This window comes from Bos grunniens, chromosome 9 (genome assembly GCF_055505025.1).
Source record: "Bos grunniens cultivar Pamir isolate PY7600 chromosome 9, Bosgru_T2T1.0, whole genome shotgun sequence".
Classification (NCBI taxonomy): Eukaryota; Metazoa; Chordata; class Mammalia; order Artiodactyla; family Bovidae; genus Bos; species Bos grunniens.
In genome coordinates this window covers 82,812,168-82,831,653 of record NC_141173.1, presented here as the reverse complement: position 1 = coordinate 82,831,653, position 19,486 = coordinate 82,812,168, and the positions used below count along the sequence as shown (strand labels likewise).

The 19,486-nt window shown below is 37.9% G+C and overlaps 1 protein-coding gene across 16 annotated transcripts in view; it reads right to left on the bottom strand.

The window, feature by feature from the left end:
- Positions 1-19,486, bottom strand: part of UTRN (utrophin) — a 556,162-nt gene that overhangs the window by 343,827 nt on the left and 192,849 nt on the right. For all 16 annotated transcript variants that reach the window (XM_086318195.1, XM_086318199.1, XM_086318196.1 and 13 more), the window contains 7 exons: positions 16,714-16,848; positions 13,865-14,014; positions 12,087-12,248; positions 11,385-11,513; positions 10,291-10,464; positions 8,008-8,163; positions 2,731-2,901 (listed from right to left, as the gene is read on the bottom strand). In XM_086318195.1, coding sequence (XP_086174321.1) covers positions 2,731-2,901; positions 8,008-8,163; positions 10,291-10,464; positions 11,385-11,513; positions 12,087-12,248; positions 13,865-14,014; positions 16,714-16,848 — 1,077 coding nt within the window. The remainder of the gene's footprint in view (positions 1-2,730; positions 2,902-8,007; positions 8,164-10,290; positions 10,465-11,384; positions 11,514-12,086; positions 12,249-13,864; positions 14,015-16,713; positions 16,849-19,486) is intronic.

The following is a 19,486-nucleotide window of genomic DNA, read 5'->3' as shown; positions in this document are numbered from 1 at the left end:
AATTAGTTTAAAATAAAAAGAAAAGTATACTTTTTACATACCAATAAAATAAACACACAGGAATAAACTTTTTGGCATATATGCATAATGTTTACAAAGCATTATGTAGAGAGGGAATTTGGAGAGGAAATGAGACATTTACATGTTACTAAAAAGACTTAATTCAGTAAAGATGTCAATTCCCCTCAAAACAAATTTATAAATTTATGGCAATTCAAACCAAAGTTTTTAAAAGAATTTTTTTAAGAATTTAAGAGTAATAATTTTAAAATTCATATGAGTATATACAAAGGAAGGAACATAAAGTCAGGAAATCCTGTCATTAACTACATGCTGAAGTTTATTATAGAACCACATATTAAATACTTGAAGAACTTTTCAGAGGGTCAGATCAGTGAAGTAGAAAATAAAGGAAAGTAACAGACAAAAAGAATACATGAATTGAGCAGGTCAAATCAGTGAGGAAGGGATAATTATTCAACAAGTAGTGCTGAGATAACTAGCAAACTATTTGGGGAAAAAAGGGTTAGAGCCTTACCTCATTACATACACCAAACTAAATTCCAGAAGGATTAAAGTATTAAAGGTAAAAAAGATGAAACTATAAAAGAGCTAGAAGAGAATATAAGTAAATAATTATGTAATTTTGTTGTAAATTTGGCCTTTCTAAACACTAAAGGCAGAAATAATTAGGGGGAAAAAAAAGATTGTATTCTTTAAAAAATGCATAAAAACTGTTTTAAAAATATACAGAACAGAAAGGAAACTAGATGGCAAAAAATTGCATCAATATACAACATATTAAGCTTTAATAATTGTAACAGGTAAAGATCTCCAAATTATAAGATCAAATGGAGACAGAAGCTACAAATGGCCTATATGCTAAAGGAAAATGTTCTAATTAAATAACCAAGACATGTTATTTGCCTACCATTGTCAAAAGTTTAGTTAAAACAGGCAAGTAGGAATTCTCACTCACAGCTGTTGGGTAAAACATTTCTCAAGGACAATTTCATAACCAGTATTAGCTTTAAAATGGATACATCCCTTGACCCAATATTTTTAGAGCTAAGAATTTATCCTCAGAAAATTAATTACAAATATATGCTAGGATTTAACCACAAGTATACTCATCACAGCAGTTTTTACAGTAGTGAAAACTGGTAATAATTTAAATGGCTATGAATGGAGGAATGGGACAATAAGAAATAAAATATTCAATGAAATGCTATCTATCTCCAATGTGTGACACAAAACACTTGCAGATACAAGAAAATGTTAAAGATATAACCTGCTTTTCAAAAAGGTAATGAAAGACTAGATATAATTCTTTTTAAAAGATATACTTGTGCCTCCATGTCTACATGGGCCTACAAAAAAACTGAAATGATAACAGGGTATTCTTTGAACAAAGATCATTTTTGCTCCTGTCTCTTTTTTGGTATTACACTATGCAAATATCATTCAATTAGCTTATAAGACTCATGGGACTAATAAAAAATAATGACTTTCAAAATGTATTGTAGAAAAAAGATAATATTTCCTTGACAAAACTTTAATTAAAAAAAATATATAGTTAAGTGCCTTTGGTTGTCATTCATCCACCATAACCCATGAATTCCAGTGTTTTTCACTTCCTTCATGTATCCCTTTTACCCCACACAGCCCACAGCAATTATACATTCCATGAGCTATTAAACTGAGAACATTCTTTCTAGTGACTAATATCTTGAGTTTCTTACAACAGCTAACTCCAAAGAGCATTCAAATTAAGGAATTATATCACACCACCTCAGAGCACTTCCCTCTTCACACCCCAAAAGTCGACACCTGTAGAAGTCAAAACTGATACCTGGGGTTTTATATAAAGCTCTGTCACAGTACTGATCATTTATTTTCAGCATTTATCTCTAGTATATATGCTTCTTAGAAAATGAATTGAGAAAAAGAGAATGCCTTGGTTAAAAAAAAGAAAAACTACTTCGTGTTTCATTCAATTCTTTGTCCACCTCAAAAGAGAATTGGCAAATCAACTCTCTAATCTATGTGATTTCTAAGTAAATATAGAACTAGAGAAAATTCTTTGATCTTTTATTGATTTTTTTTTTAATTCTGTTTCTCTGCTCTCTACAGTTAGCAATTAGCTTGCAATAGAAAGATTAGTTACTGGTACAAAACTTACTATAGAAGAATTAATAAATTCAGCACAATACTTTGTGAAGAATGAATACTCAAAAAATGTCACTGATTTTGAAGGTGATAGTTACACTGTATAAGTATAATGACTACAAAGACTTTGTTGGGCCATGTGAGTTTAACTCTTCAGCATCAAGATAAAAATACCTTCTGGGGAATTCCTTTCCAGTTGTTTGGACTCTGCACTTTCACTGCCAAGGACCCGGGTTCAGTCCCTGGTGGGGAACGAAGATCCCACAAGCTGAGAGGTGTGGCCAAAATAGATCAATAAATCTTTCCCCTATCTTAATATACACATATGTATATATTATATGTATATGTGTATAATGCATGTGTGTGTGTGTCTTCTGAAGTTAGTTGCTTTTAAAGTATTCTTATTCTTTTTTAGGATAGAGATGTGGAAAAAAGAATGGAAAAAGGAAAAGACGATATTTAGTAAGAAATGGAGACAAATGACATAAACCCAGATTTCTCTGATCAAAATGCCACAGATTATACTGGTAATTTTCGTGGTTCACCTGAACTACAACTTACTTTAGCCCAGGAAATTTCTGTATCCAAATCACCAAGCAAAGTTTCTGAAGTGGATTTCTGTACCAATTCTGTTTCGGTAACAGAAAGCCATTCAGAGAGAGAAGCAGCCTCTTTCTTCATCTTCCGAGCCAACTGGGATGCTCTTTCCAGATCCTGTTTCCCCTCTGTCACCTTAAAAAAAAAAAACACGAGAGAGATGAACATGGGTGGAAACAAATATGAACTAAAGATCCACACAGATTCATAGTTAACCCCCAAGACATACCTAACCTTTATCTCTGGCACCTAGAATCACTCCATTCTTGCATTTCTGCAGGAAGACAATATACTGTAGTGGTTAAGTGTCAGGCAACCCTGGATTTTCATCTTAGTTCTACCACTTAACTTCCTAAGTGACCCTGGTAGAGATATAGCCCTCAGAAGGTTGTTATGAGTCTTTAGTGAGGAAAATATATACACGAAGGTCTTGCCCCAGTCCCTTCAACAAGATTAAGGAATCAATTAATGTCATCTTTCATCATTTTGAACAGAAGATGTCTTAAAACCCTCTCAATGAGGGATTCTGTTTAAAAAACAAACACACATCAACATGAGGGAGAAATAGCAAGATTTTTTACAATCATATGTTTCACAATTAACCGCTTAATTTAAAATACATTAAATGGCTATGGATTACAAACTTTTATTACTATTTTGTTCTTACTGTTGTTGTTAGAAAGCAAAATGAACTTAACAGACATTTACCAGCCTCTCATATTATACTAACGAATCTACACATGTTATACAATAAAACCCTCTGATCAGCACTATTTTTTCCACTTAACAGAACAGGACAGTGAAGCTTAAAAAGGTTAAGGCCATGAGCAGAGCGGCATGACCATGAGACTGAGCCTGGTCTGACCACTGGCATTACACAATGGTACGTTCAGGCTAAAGTGATTCGCAACCTAATGCTGAGCTGACACTTTAAAGGATGTCAAACACAATATATACAAGAAAATATGTTCCTCCGTTTATGTACACGTATGTATAGACGATAATATTATAAGTAGTACAGTGAAATGTCATGTATGGGATGAAATTTTTTAGATGATATAAAATAATATAAACTTTATTAGATATAGAAATCAAGTTTTCTTAGTAAGTAAAATGGGATTGCACTTCTTACTCATCCTATAAGTTTATTTTTACTCTTGCATGTCTCAAAGATTGATTATTATTCAATTCCTTCTTAAAAATGAATTTTTTTTCCTATGGAGTTTAATTAAAATTCATGACTCTAAATTAATAGCACCTCAAGGCAGACTTCAGGAGAAAAATATTTGAATTATGTTAAAAGATATTATGATACTTATCTGACTGACAAGCCCAGGCAACTACACAATCATCATAAAACTTAATGCTACCAAAGATTTTGGTATACCAGGAAGAAAATAATTTACAGTTCAACTTATAACAATTTACACTCTCTTCAGCTGATCTAATCAATACATTTTAAGATGTACTGCATATTAAATTAGGCAGTATCAATTGTAAATCTTTTACCTAATCATTTATCCCTTCTCTCTCCTAGATATGCAAACATTCCTTCTCAACAGGATCACTCCCACCAAGGATGAAACATACTCAAGTATCTGTCTGTCTATCTCTCTCTCACACACACACACACACATACACACACAAATTTCCTCCTTTGGCCCTACCTTCCCTCTCTCTCTCCTACCTTTCCCATACAAATTCTCAAAACCATTTGTCATCCCCCATACAGTGTTCAAGCCATGACATTCTGGCTTCTACCTCCATCATTCCACAGAAATCATCTTTGCTAAGCTCTGTGATGACCCCAATGGCAAAAGAGCTAATGTATGCTTTTAAGTGGATGCCTTGTTCAGTAATATTCCAAACAAAAACCTACACTCATTCTCCAAATACCCTCCTTCCTTCGGCTTCCCAGACCTAGCACGTTTCTGGTATACTACCACACTTCGTACCACCTTTTTATATGTAGTTTCTCATGCATATAAAATATATGGTGGCACAATGTATGTTTTTAAGGTGTATACTGTAATCATTTTATACACATATACACTGTGATATGAGTACCACAGTTAATTAACACCTCCATCATTACATAGTTACCTTTTTCTGTGGTAGATCTTAGGTAGATCTTAAGATCTACTTTCTTAGCAGATGTCAAGTTTGCAATTATGGAAAACAACATGGAGGGCCCTCAAAAAATTTAAAAAAGAAACTACTACTATATGATCCAGCAACTCTACTCCTGGTACACAACAAACGAAATGAAATCATTATTTTAAAGAGATATCTGCATTCCCATACTCACTGCAGCATTATTCACAATAGCCACTGATAAATAAATGGATAAAGAAATGTGGTACACACACACACACACACACACACAAACACACACATACATATATACTTTAGTCTCTTTTAAAAGCTCAGTCAGTTCAGTTCACTTCAGTCGCTCAGTCGTGTCCGACTGTTTGCGACCCCATGAATTACAGCACGCCAGGCCTCCCTGACTCGATGGACTTGAGTCTGAGTGAACTCCGGGAGTTGGTGATGGACAAGGAGGCCTGGTGTGCTGTGATTCATGGGGTCGCAAGAGTCGGACACGACTGAGTGACTGAACTGAACTGAACTGAGGCCTCCCTGTCCATCACAAACTCCTGGAGTTCACCCAAACTCACATCCATCGAGTCAGTGATGCCATCCAGCCATCTCATCCTCTGTCGTCCTCTTTTCCTCCTGCCCCCAATCCCTCCCAGCATCAGAGTCTTTTCCAATGAGTCAACTCTTCACATGAGGTGGCCAAAGTACTGGAGTTTCAGCTTTAGCATCACTCCTTCCAAAGAAATCCCAGGGCTGATCTCCTTCAGAATGGACTGGTTGGATCTCCTTGCAGTCCAAGGGACTCTCAAGAGTCTTCTCTAACACCACAGTTCAAAAGCATCAATTCTTCTGTGCTCAGCTTTCTTCACAGTCCAACTCTCACATCCATACACGACTACTGGAAAAACCATAGCCTTGACTAGATGGACCTTTGTTGGCAAAGTAATGTCTCTGCTTTTCAATATACTATCTAGGTTGGTCATAACTTTCCTTCCAAGGAGTAAGCGACTTTTAATTTCATGGCTGCGATCACCATCTGCAGTGATTTTGGAGCCCAGAAAAATAAAGTCTGAAACTGTTTCCACTGTTTCCCCATCTATTTCCCATGAAGTGATGGGACCAGATGCCATAATCTTCATTTTCTGAATGTTGAGCTTTAAGCCAACTTTTTCACTCTCCAAAGCTCATCTTCTTCAAATATCCTCCTAAGTGATGTAATCCCTCAAAACTTACTTAATTCAGGACCTTTTCCTTTTTCTCTATTGATATATCGTCTCCCTAGGCCATCTCATCATCACTGAAAATTTTAATTATCACCTCTATGCATATGACTCATAAAATTTATATCTTCATCCCAGATATATTCTCCAGACTTGAATAACTGTGTGAATATCTGACATATGCAATTAACTCTCTCAAAAAGAAGCTCTTACCATACGTGTTCCAGATGTGCAATGTATCAAAAATGGTATACAGTATATCACATCAGTAATCTAATCTTGCAGAAGTGAAATCCAAATTGCCCAGGAAATGTATGACTGTTAGTAATCTCAATGTGATCACAAAATTTCAGCTTGTATTCTCTGGGCTTGTGTAGAAACTTGGTTAATATTTAATAATCACAGAAGGGTCTAATATATTATCTAACACAGCTTTTCAATATTAATGAGAATGTTTCACTTCATTTGTTTCTGTGTTTTATCTTGTTTGTGCTTGTCTGGTTTCAGGGAAGAGATTCTCAATAAGAGAAGATGTTAAGCTTAATGGATCAAGTCAGTCACTCACAATAAAGGGCCTAACAACTTCCCCACAGATTCACTAAAATGTCCAAATTATAGATGTTTCTGAATAGGATTTTAAATCCTGCTGGATTAATGTGAAGTTCCTGATACTATTTATTACAGTCCTGATGTTTTTAACATTTCTCAATGGATTGTTCAATCTAGAAATCCAAGGACCAATAACCTGTGTTTATACAGAGACTATTACTTGTGGAGTTTCCTCATAATAACTTATGAAATGTCTGTAGCCTTTGAAAATATAGAAATTAGTCTGGATTAAATATTAAAAATACATTTCTATGTAACTATTCATCATTTTAATAGTAACATACTCTGTGAAAAGGTAAAAAGATATGATACTGAAAGATGAGCCCCACAGGTCAGTAGGTGTCTATATGGTTATAAGGTGTCTATAAGGTCAATATGCTACTGGAGGAGAGTGGAAAAATAGCTCCAGAAGGAATGAAGAGGCTGAGCCAAAGTGAAAACAATGCTCAGTTGTGGATGTGACTGGTGGTGAAAGGAAAATCCAATACTGTAAAGAAAATATTGCATAGGAACCTGGAATGTTAGGTCCACGAATCAAGGTAAATTGGAAGTGGTCAAACAGAAGATGGCAAGAGTGCAAATTGACATTTCAGGAATCAGTGAACTAAAATGGACAGGAATGGGTGAATTTAATTCAGATGACCATTATAACTACTACAAAGCTATGGTTTTTCCAGCCATCATGTATGGATGTGAAAGTTGGACTATAAAGAAAGCTGAGCACCAAAGAATTGATGCTTTTGAACTGAGGTGGTGGAGAGGACTCTTGAGAGTCCCTTGGACTGCAAAGAGATCCAACCAGTCCATCCTAAAGGAGATCAACGCTGAATATTCATTGGAAGGACTGATGCTGAAGTTGAAACTCCAATACTTTGGCCACCTGATGCGGAGAACTGACTCATTGGAAAAGACTCTGATGCTGGGAAAGACTGAAGGCGGGAGGAGAAGGGGACGACAGAGGATGAGATGGTTGGATGGCATCACTGACTCAATGGACATACGTTTGAGTGAGCTCCAGGAGTTGGTGATGGACAGGGAAGCCTGGTGTGCTATAGTCCATGGGGTCGCAAAGAGTCAAACATGACTGAGCAACTGAACTGAACTGAACTGTCGGCAAGAATCCCTTAGAAGAAATGGAGGGGCCCTCATAGTCAACACACACTTTTAAAGATATATAATAAAAATTATTGAAATAAATGAAAACATGTATTATTGATGCCATAAAATTCAAATAAGCATTCTTCTCCCAGAAGTAAAATTTTAGAATACACAAATGAGAGAGACAGAGGGGCAGTGCACCTGCCCTGCTCACCTGGGCACCCAGGTCATTGTAGAGAACCTTCAGAGAAGTCAGCTGCTCATCCATCCCCTTAGGGTTGTCGGTCTGCTGCTTCTGGACAATGTGCCTTCCTGTTTTGATCACAGTCTCCACTTCAAGCTTGACTTCACTCAAAATTTTATAGAGTTTCTTAAAAATAGAGCCAGACAAATTATACATATTAGTGAAAATGTGGTAACTGGAACCATTTCAGAACATGGATGACAAAGATTGACAGCTAAAAACTAACCATGGAGATCAAAGGGCTTTATCTCTCTCAGATCTGGTTCAAAGAATGAGTAAGATGAAATCAAGGTTGAAATAATTTTTTAAATTCAGATAAGAAAATACACTCATAGAGATTGCCTTTTAAAAAAGGCTCAAACCTGTATTTTAAAGGCTTAGGAAAGTACTTGATAATATGAACATTTTTCCTACAAAAAATGGGAAAACATGAAGACTAAAAATTGAAAGTCTAACATTTTTTTTAATTACATTTTTCAAAATCCTAAATGCCATTACTAGAAAAAAGCTAATGCTGGCTATTTCTGGCTGTGGGAATTTGGAAATATTAAGATTCAATTTTTTCTTACAGTTCTCTGAAGTACAAAGTCTACCACAATGAGCACATGTTAGTTATATAATGAAAAGACATATAAAACTTCCATACATCAATATGTATATGACCATAGAAAGTTGAAGTTATACAGGTCAAATTCAGAAATGCCCTCATCCTCGTTGCTTTGAAACTGAAAAGCGTTATCCTGGGCAAGTTATCTTATCTCTGTTCATCGTAGTGTTGACCTGAAACACCCATGTGGCATGGCCATGGACTAGATGACACAAGGTCAAGGGCAGTGCTTGCTTTGGTGATCTCTGTGTTCAGTAAATATGCATGTACATTCATACATGCACATGCACACATATTATGTATAAAAATTCATCCTATTTTTTCATCCTTCCATTCATTCCAGTTTTTAAGTAATCAAACAACCTTCAGTATGCAATAGACATGTGGAGATCGCAGTTTTGAAAAGCACAAAGAACTCTTCCCAGACTTTTCTTAACATGTGTCATCTTCAGTTTTCTCATGATTCTTCTCAAGCAGAATACTAATTCTAAGACTGTGAATACTCAGGCACGTGATCTTTAAATTTCTGTGCAACTGAATTTTAAAGTTCAAAATTAAAAGAGTAATAAAGTCTTTTAAATATTTTTTTCTTTTACATCTTAAGTTTAGATTTGATTTAAAATTTTATTTTCCTAGAGAATGATTTTTATGCTACCATATTACTGACATCCATTCTAAGTATAATTTCTTCTTTCACACTTTAGGCTTAAACTTTATAAATTAATATTTAAAATTTTACTTTCTTTGAGAATGAATTTGCTGTACTTGCAATATTCCTGACATTCATTCTAAGTATGGTTCTTCTGGTGGTGGTTTAGTTACTAAGTTGTGTCCGACTCTTGCAACCTCATGGACTGTACCCTGCCAGATTCCTCTTGTCCATGGGATTCTCCAGGCAGGAATACTGGAATGGGTTGCCATTTCCTGGTTCTTCTAGCTAACTCAAATTTATCCTTTCAAATTTAGCTGATTAGTCACATTCTGTCAAAGCCTTCCCCAACTTCATACTGTAATTAAGATATGTTTTCCTCTTGTTTTTAAATCATGTTATATACATGTCTATTTTAGTTTCCTTATCTCATTACACTGTACTTCAGTTCAGTTCAGTTCACTCAGTCGTGTCTGACTCTTTTCGACCCCATGAATCGCAGCATGCCAGGCCTCCCTGTCCATCACCAACTCCCGGAGTTCACTCAAACTCACGTCCATCAAGTTGGTGATGCCATCCAGCCATCTCATCCTCTGTTGTCCCCTTCTCCTCTTGCTCCCAATCCCTCCCAGCATCAGAGTCTTTTCCAATAAGTCAACTCTTCGCATGAAGTAGCCAAAGTATTGGAGTTTCAGCTTTAGCATCAGTCCTTCCAATGAACACCCAGGACTGATCTCCTTTAGAATGGACTGGTTGGATCTCCTTACACTGTACTAATTGATTTTAATCTCTGCTGTCTCTCTCTCCTATCTCTTCTAATTTCCTAGGAGGAAAGGACCATACTTCTAAATTTCTAACCTGTTTTTCACCATTTTTCCCTATTCTTAGCAGATTTTAGACTAACAGCAATTGAACAAACCATGTACATAAGCACTAGATGAAGCCATATTAGCAACAGGAAAACCCACTGGACACATTAACCGCCCAGCGGCCTCACCATACACTTGTCCAGGTGGGTCTGTATGACATCAGGGTCCACATCCCTCACGTCCAGAACATGAAGCTCCGCTTTCACACCATCAAGCACGCGCTTGCAGTCAAGCATGCGCTGTTCAAAGTTAGCAGGCTTCTGGAAAAGCTGGAACTTTGTGGACACCTCTCGAAGTTTCCTCTGTTGGCAGAAATGAAAATAATAATTCACATTAGAATGATAATCTCTCTCAGCAGAGAATATTAGTATAACACATACTTCAAGAAGGGGTAGAATAAAGGAACAATAAAAAATACTCCTTAACAGAAATCTGTGAGGTTGCCTGATCATCTTAAGGAACTGTACAGCCCAGTGTCATGAATTCCTTGACACTCAGGGTCTCAATCTGAAATATAATGAAAGGTTAAGCTAGCCTCTCTATGATGAAAACCACATTAATTTTCTCACCTGTCTGAAAATCACAGTTCAAAAACCTAGAATTCATAATGCCCTTCAACACAAGCTCAAAGTGAAAGTCAGTCTGCTTCTTCCATCACAAGGCTAAGTCCTACTGTGCCCCATGGACTCAGCCTGCCCAGCGTACCAGCCACACCAGTCCCGCTGGAGTGCATGCATGTAGTTGTGTTCAACTCTCTGCAACCCCGTGGACTGTAGCCCGCCAGGCTCCTCTGTCCATGAAATTTTCCAGGCAAGAATACTGGAGTGGGTTGCCATTTCCTTCTCCAGGGTACCTTCCCAACCCAGGGATCACACTCATGTCTCCTGCGTCTCCTGCATCGCCAGGCAGATTCTTTACCACTGAGCCTTCAGGGAAGCCTGTACTGATGGAGGTTCTGTGTCAATGGAAAGACTTATACAAAGTGAACTTCTATATTGACATTGCTCTGTCTTCTCAACTCAACTAGAAAATTCAGATCCAATAGTTTCCACCCAAACAACAATTTGTTTCTGCTGCCCACCTTAGGACATAGTGTGCCTTCAACCAGCCCCTTCTTCACATCACAGAGAAGACCAAAAGCATCCCAGTCATCAGTTCTTTCTCATTTTCTTTTTATGCCCAACACACTGAGAAGTAAAAGGAAGCTGCTCTCCCTCCTCACCTGCAGCACATCCATCTGACTTCCTCCCCTGGCAGTCCGGCCCTCTGGGGAGGTCTGGGGTGGAGACCTCGTATTTCTTCTTAACTCCTCTAGAGTCAGCTCATGGGCTGAGATCTCTGCTTGGATTTTCTAGAGAGATTAGAAAAGGAAGAGAATGTCGTTTTTAAGTTTCATAGAGTCATACAACAGGTAAAAACACACTCTGATACAAACTTTAATCAGCGTGCAGCATAATAATAACGTGTGTGTGTGTCCAGTCACTCAGTGGTGTCTGACTCTTTGCAGCCCTATGGACTGTAACCTGCCAGGTTCTGCTGCCCATGGGATCTTCCAGGCAAGAATACTGGCATGGGCTGCCATTTCCTCCTCCAGGATAATAACAATATGGCCACCCATACTGTAGGACTCTGTGCATGGTGCATGAAGGTCTTTGCACTGGTCATTTTGAATGCTCACCAATTATTTACAAAGACAGAATTTTCCCAATTTCATAGCTAAGAAAATTAGAATTTTTAAATGGTGGCCATTCACTAGGATCTCACATAAAAACTATGAGAACCCCCAAACCCACATGCTCCCCTGTAAGGTCAGCCTCTCTCATTGACTCTGGGTTGAATGGCAGGCAGGGCTGGTTCCCATGCAGGTGAGATGATTACAGATGCTCCCTTTATGACTGGAACACCCTCCCAACCATGGCAGTACCTGGGCTTCTTGAGGAACTTGGAAGGCATCTACCCTGTCAGTCAAGTACGTTGTGAGCTGCTTGTCCAGCTCCCCTAAGCTCTCCTGCAAGACCTGAAGCATGTGGTCAGTTTCCCGCAGGACCTGGAGCTGCTTTTCTAAAGAAATCTGCTTGCTCTCTGCCTACAGGAGGGGAAATGTAATCATTAGTCTCTCAGCACAAACAGAAATGGCTGAATATAAGAAAACCCTTGTGTTCTAACCACCAAGAAAAAGAGCAAACTATAAAAGCACTACTTCAAGACTTTGGCCTGCACTATAAACAATAATTAGCAAAATGGTGAAATTGTCCTTCTAATACCTTATGCATCTTGCAGGAAATTACTTCTTTCTATATATGTAACATGACAAAATAGGAAAATGCTTTTGCAGGCACTATGTTAAGTGAAATAAGTCAGAGGGTAAAAGACAAATACTGTATCACCTACTTATATGGGGAATCTAAAAAAATAACAAAAACAAGAAAAAAACAAAACAAACAAAAACAAACACCAAGCTAATAGAAATAGAGAATTGGTGGTTGCTAGAGGCTGGGGGCAGGGAGTAGGCAAAAAGGGTGACGAGGATCAAAAGTTACAAGCTTCTAGTTATAAATATATCAATCATGTCGAAGTGATATAAGGCATGATGGTTATGGTTAACAATACTGTATTGAGAGATTAGATCTCAGAAGTCCTCATATTGCAACTATGTATCATACCAGAGGTTAACTAGTCTTATAGTGGTAATTAATTTCTGCTGCTGCTGCTAAGTCATTTCAGTCATGTCCGACTCTGTGCGACCCCACAGAAGGCAGCCCACCAGGCTCCCCTGTCCCTGGGATTCTCCAGGCAAGAACACTGGAGTGGGTTGCCACTTCCTTCTCCAATGCATGAAAGTGAAAAAGTGAAAGTGAAGTCGCTCAGTCGTGTCCGACTCTTAGCAACCCCATGGACTGGAGCATACCAGGCTCCTCCATCCATGGGATTTTTCAGGCAAGAGTATTGGAGTGGGGTGCCATCACCTTCTCTAATTAATTTCTAATGTATACAAAAATCAGATCATTATGTTATACACCTGAAACTAATAAATGTCATATATCACTTATACCTCAATAAAAAAAGGGGGCCATTTATTAGACATTTAGGGCATTTTTAGGACTCAATAAAAAGCCTATAAACAAAAATATAAAATATAACAGAATGTCTATAAATAGAGTGAATACATAAATCTCTGTTTTTCCAAAGTTTACAAAAGTTCTACAGATATGCATAGTATCGAACCACTATTTGTTGCACTTTGGGGTTAAGTTTGAAGCTATTCATGATCTAATCATCAACAGTTATTTTTTAATATGTGTCTAAAAACTTCTAATACCCACTTATCCCTTCTATAAAGACAGTCTCCTTTCTTTGCTTACTGATATGAACATGCATGTTTGATACATTCTGAGTATATATCTAAGAGACAATGAATGGCTCTAATGTTTACTCGGATAATATGAGTTATTATCTTTATATAAAACTGTAATATAATCCTTAAAGAAAATTAAATAGTTCACAAGTAGCAACAATCTCAAAATTAAAAACTTTTTAATCATTAAGTTCTGCCTGCCTTATAAAGTCTGCTCCTCTCCACCTAGTATTTCAATGTCCTCAGCACCCCCATTGGTAACCAACTTTTCCCCTTGGTATAAGTTTTTGAGGTCAGCTCCATATCATAAACATTTAACCAACACTCAAGCGTGGCTCCATTCTTACCAGGTGACTGAGATCTTCATATCGACTGTTGAAAGCCTCCAGTTTCTCACTGATTATGTCATCAAGGATTCCTCCATCAATCAGAGTCTGGCCAAGTTCCCGAATCTGGGTGCGATTGTCTGCTGGATGTCGCAAAACAGATTCTAAAGACTGGACAGGGACAAAGAAAAACAAATAATGCATTTACCAAGGCAAAATATATCAACGATCCTAAAATTGTTCACTTTTTTAAGACAAGCACTGTATGATATCACATATATGTAGAATCTTTAAAAAGTCAAATTCATGGAAACAGGCACTTGCTGGGGGCGGTGGGTGGAGGAGAAGGGGAGAAATTGGCCAAAGGGTAAACATTTCCAACGATAAAATGAATAAATTCTGGGTGTATAATATATAGCATGGTGATTATAGTTAACAAAACTGTATAATATATTTGAAAGTTGCTAAGAGAGTTGAAGGAAATGGCAACCCATTCCAGTGTTCTTGCCTGGAGAATCCCAGGGACGGGGGAGCCTGGTGGGTTGCCGTCTATGGGGTCGCACAGAGTCGGACACGACTAAAGCGACTTAGCAGCAGCAGCAGCAAGAGAGTAGATCTTAAAGGTTTTCACCACAAAAAATAAACAGTAATTATGTAAAGCAATAGAGATTTAACTAACCCTGTTGTGGTAATCATTTTTCAATATATGAGTGTATCAAATCAATCCACTGTACATCTTAAGCTTACACAATATTATATGCCAATTGTATCTCAATAAAATTGGAAGAAAAAACAAAATTGTTCATTTTTTTAAAGAAATAATTCTGCCTTCTAGAAATCTATCAAAGGAACAAGATCACAAATAATTAGATAAAATAAATAAAACAGAATTCCACATGAATGATGATATGATAAATCCACAAAAATAATTTCAATAATTATTAATTACATAGAGAAATGTTCATGGTATGATTCAAAGTTTAAAAACAAAAAACAATTATTATACAAATAGCATTATTTCAAACTGTTATTAATTACATTATTAAAAATAGGTTCTTATTTTTCTACAACATATATAAAATGCAAGGCACTGTTTTATACACACACACACACACACATATATATACATGTGTGTGTGTTAGTCACTCAGTTGTGTCCAACTCCTTGCAACCCCATGGACTTTAGCCCACCAGACTCCTCTGTCCATGGAATTCTCCAGGCAAGGATACTGGAGTGGGTTGCCACTTTCTCCTCCAATACACACACACACACACACACACACACACACACACACACACACATACACACATAAATCTAATCATCGGGCTAAATACTATTTTCATATTACAGATGGGAAAACTGAAGCTCAGAGATATTAAGTAATTTGCCAACATACACACAGTAAAAAGAAGAGCTAAGGATTCCAACTTGGCTCCTAAGCTCCAAAGCCTTTGATCCTGCCACTAAAAGCACTACCTTTCAGCATGTAGATGTAAAAATAATAAGAAAAATAATTCTAAGGAAGTACACTAAAATGTTTTAAAGTGTTATCTTAGACTTGACTTTATACTTTTCTCCATGTTCCATATTTTTAGAATGTATATTTTGACTCTCATGTTAGGAAAGTATGTGTTTTTAAAATAAGCTTTGATTTTTTTTTTAATACATTCAGCCTCTGACTCTATTTTATCTGAGAAAATGACATCTTCTCTCCAGCAGAGCATGTGGTTCCTAGAATTTAGATACCACATCTGACCTATTTCAAAAGCATCAAAAGAACTGATGCTTTTGAACTATGGTGTTGGAGAAGACTCTTGAGAGTCCCTTGGACTGCAAGGAAATCCAACCAGTCGATTCTGAAGATCAGCCCTGGGATTTCTTTGGAAGGAATGATGCTAAAGCTGAAACTCCAGTACTTTGGCCACCTCATGTGAAGAGTTGACTCATTGGAAAAGACTCTGATGCTGGGAGGGATTGGGGGCAGGAGGAGAAGGGGACGACAGAGGATGAGATGGCTGGATTGCATCACCAACTCGATGGATGTGAGTCTGAGTGAACTCCGGGAGTTGGTGACGGACAGGGAGGCCTGGCGTGCTGCGATTCATGGAGTCGCAAAGAGTGGGACATGACTGAGCGACTGAACTGAACTGAACTGAACTCTGACCTGTTTCTGACCTTTAATCCAGTCATCTACTTAATCACTTCATCACTTTCTGTTCTTACAGTTTTAAAAGCATAGCTACAATCCTCCTCTTTTAAGAAAATCTGTTCTCTCCACACTTTATTCCACCTAAGAAACAGTTACTCAGTTATCATGTGCCACAGGCTGTGTTGGTAACTGGGGGAAAACAGAAAATTCAGGCACATTTCTTGGCCTCAAGGAGCTCACGTTCAGGCATGGGGATAGGATCCCAGGCCTCTAACACTGCCGTTTTCAATCTGTCCTCCAACTTTTCACATCTGAAGAAAACAGAGTAGGAGTCACTGTAAACACAGTGGCTCCTTGCCATGTCTAAGGAGCAAAAATAACTTCATGAAGAAACGGGAGAGCAACTGTCCTAATAACATAAGGCAGAGTCTTATCCAGGGACTGGTAAAAAGAATCTGGAGAATCACTAGAGTGCTTTATGGTGTCTAAAATGTACTAATCAGAAAACAACTAACCATCTCATGAGGCTGAGTTAGTGGCTCACCAATAATCTAAATATATGATGGTATGAATATTTCAGGCAATGCAAGAAAACACAAGTTACACCGAAAACCACGGAGGAAGCAAAAGCATTTGCTGGCAAAAGGCATTATGTTCCTCATTTGAATTCTCTTTCAGCCTCACTGCAACAAAAAGCTCCACTCAGAGCGCAGGCTCCTACCTCCAGGGCTTCGCTGACAGCTTCTGTCTTCTCAGGCAGGGCTTCTGTGCTCTTCATGCGCTCTTCCAAAGTGTTTAGCCAGGTGGTCTCAAGATCCAAATAGTGAAGCAGTTCAATCCAACAAGACCATACCTCCTGAAATAGGTGCGGAAAAGTTAGACAAGACACGAAGCCATTTAGAGATACAGTGCATCTCTATGACTGCGCATTCTCTCTAATCAAGAATAATTTCATTTAGACATGAGTATAAATGGGCGTTCAGAAACTGATGAAGCTGGAATTTCAAACAAGTGGAATAAAATCAAATTCTTCAATTAATTGTATTAGACCAGTTAGAGGGAAAGTCAGTCAGTCCCTCAGTCGTGTCCGACTCTTTGTGACTGCATCAACTAGCGTGCCAGGCTCTTCTGTCCATGGAATTCTCCAGGCAAGAATAGTGGAGAGGGCAGCCCTTTCCTTCTCCAGGGAATCTTCCAGACCCAGGGATCGATCCTGAGTCTCCTGCATTGCTGGCAGATTCTTTACCATCTGAGCCACAAGGGGAGCCCAAATGGAGGAAGGTGGAAGGCAAAGAGCAATTAGCTGCCTCATCTTTTTACCCTAAGATAAATTCCAAGGGTCTGTTTAAATGCCAAAAATAAAATTATGTAATTAGTAGAAGACGCCAGGAGGAAAACACTATTATTATGTTTTTTTTAATAGAAAGTTTTAAAAAATATACTCAGACTTGTAACTCTTTCTAACAACTATAAAGGAAATTGGAATTCCCTGGGGACCACCGTACTCCTATATAGACTTTTTCCAACTTTTTTCTAAATTCATATTAATGTGTCTGTATATGAAGAGAACCATATTTATCCAAATTGGAGTTTTACTATGCTTACTATATTAGCTGCTTCCCAGGTGGCTCAGTGGAAAAGAATCCACCTGTCAATGCATGGGACCCAAGAGATATGGGTTTGATCCATGGGTCGGGAAGATCCCCTAGAGAAGGAAATGGCAACCCACTCCAGTATTCTTGCCTATGAAATCCCATGGACAGGGGAGCCAGTTGAGCTATAGTCCATGGGGTCACAAGAGTTGGACACAACTTATTTTACTAAACAATAACAGCAATGCTATTAGTTGGGATCGACTTACTCCCTATTCCTATGGGGAGTTGGGTGTTAGAGCGTGAATTTATCCTCCAGTTCCTAAGAGTAAAATTATGGGAGGAACATGCCCCTTGGAAGAGCCTATCTGACTGATAAATTTAGGAGACAGAGCTCAGCATGGAGTCTCCTGCACTGGTCCTCTTTCAGACCCACTGAGAGAGGACACATTTTAGCATGGACTCCATGTGAGATATTCTTACCATGTCAGGGGTCAGCCAATTTTCCTATAAAAGGCCAGATAGTAAATATTTTAGGTTTTACAGACCACATTTGGTCTTTGTCACAGATTCTTCTTTGTTTATTCTTTCTGTCTGTGTTGTTCTGTTTTTAACAACGCTTTTAAAATATACAAACAATTTTTAGCTCCTGGGCCATACAAAAACAGCCACAAAGCAGATTTGACCTTTAGGCTATAATCTGCCAACTCCTGACTAAGACTGGAAGGGAAAAGAGGTTTCTTGTCCCCCACATTTCTATAGGCAGGAAGCAGGCTGAGAGATGTACTCAGCTGAGGGACTTCCCTGGTGGGCCACTGGCTAACACTCTGCGCTCCCAATGCAAGGGTCCTGGGTTCGATCCCTGGTCAGGGAACGAGATCCCACATGCAGCAATTAAGAGTTCTCATGCCACAACTAAAGACTCCACATGCTGTAACTAAGACCTGGCACAGCCAAATAAATAAATATTTAAAAAGAAAGAAAGAAATCTGCTGTAAAAAAAGTCATAAAACTGGTGGAGAGAGACCTGGAGGAGAGGCCATCAGGAAAGTTCCAGCTGAGATCCCACTTGAACGCAGCAGCGACCTGAGTGGAATATCCATAAACCACATGGAGCAGAAGAGCCACCCAGCTCAGCCAGATCATCCCACAAAACCATAAAAATTAATAAATGGGTGCTTCTGCAAGCTATTACATTTGGGAGACCTTTGTTATGCAGCCATGAATAACTGAAACATGAGAGTATACACTAAAAATATAAAAACATGTTTGGGAAGATTAAACACCATCTTCTGGATAACAGTTACTTCAAGAGAGGGATCAAGAGATGGGATGGAATGGGAAAGAAGGGAACAGGTTCTGTAATGCCAATGTATTCTATTTTAAAAACAAGATCTGGAAAAATTTGGGGAAATGTTAACATTAGCTATATCTGAGGGATGTATTTATGGGTGTTAGTAATATCATCTGTACTCTTCAAGAAGTTTGTAATACTTCATAATTTAAAACACTTTAAAGGAATATAGAAATAATCAAGGTAATAAAGTTGGACTCTTCAGAAGAAAGGCATCCTTACTTTAATTTAGAAATTTGGGCTGTTGCTACCCAAGGTCCATAATTCTGAGTGCTTGCATTCAAATCTCTTTCTTTTTGCCACTTTTCCATTCAAAGATACCAAGGTGTCATCTCTTCTCTTTTATCTATATTGTTTTCTTACACTTTTCCTTTATTCTCTTAAGATAATTCTCTCAAATTAATTCCCAAATAATTCTAAAAGTATTTCTCAAAGCAATACTAAAACCTTGAAATATTTTCATTCTTCATTCTCAAACTATCACCTCTGGGTGATAAAGACACCATGAAGAAATGACACAGAATTTATGGTGGTCTTTCATTAGCTTG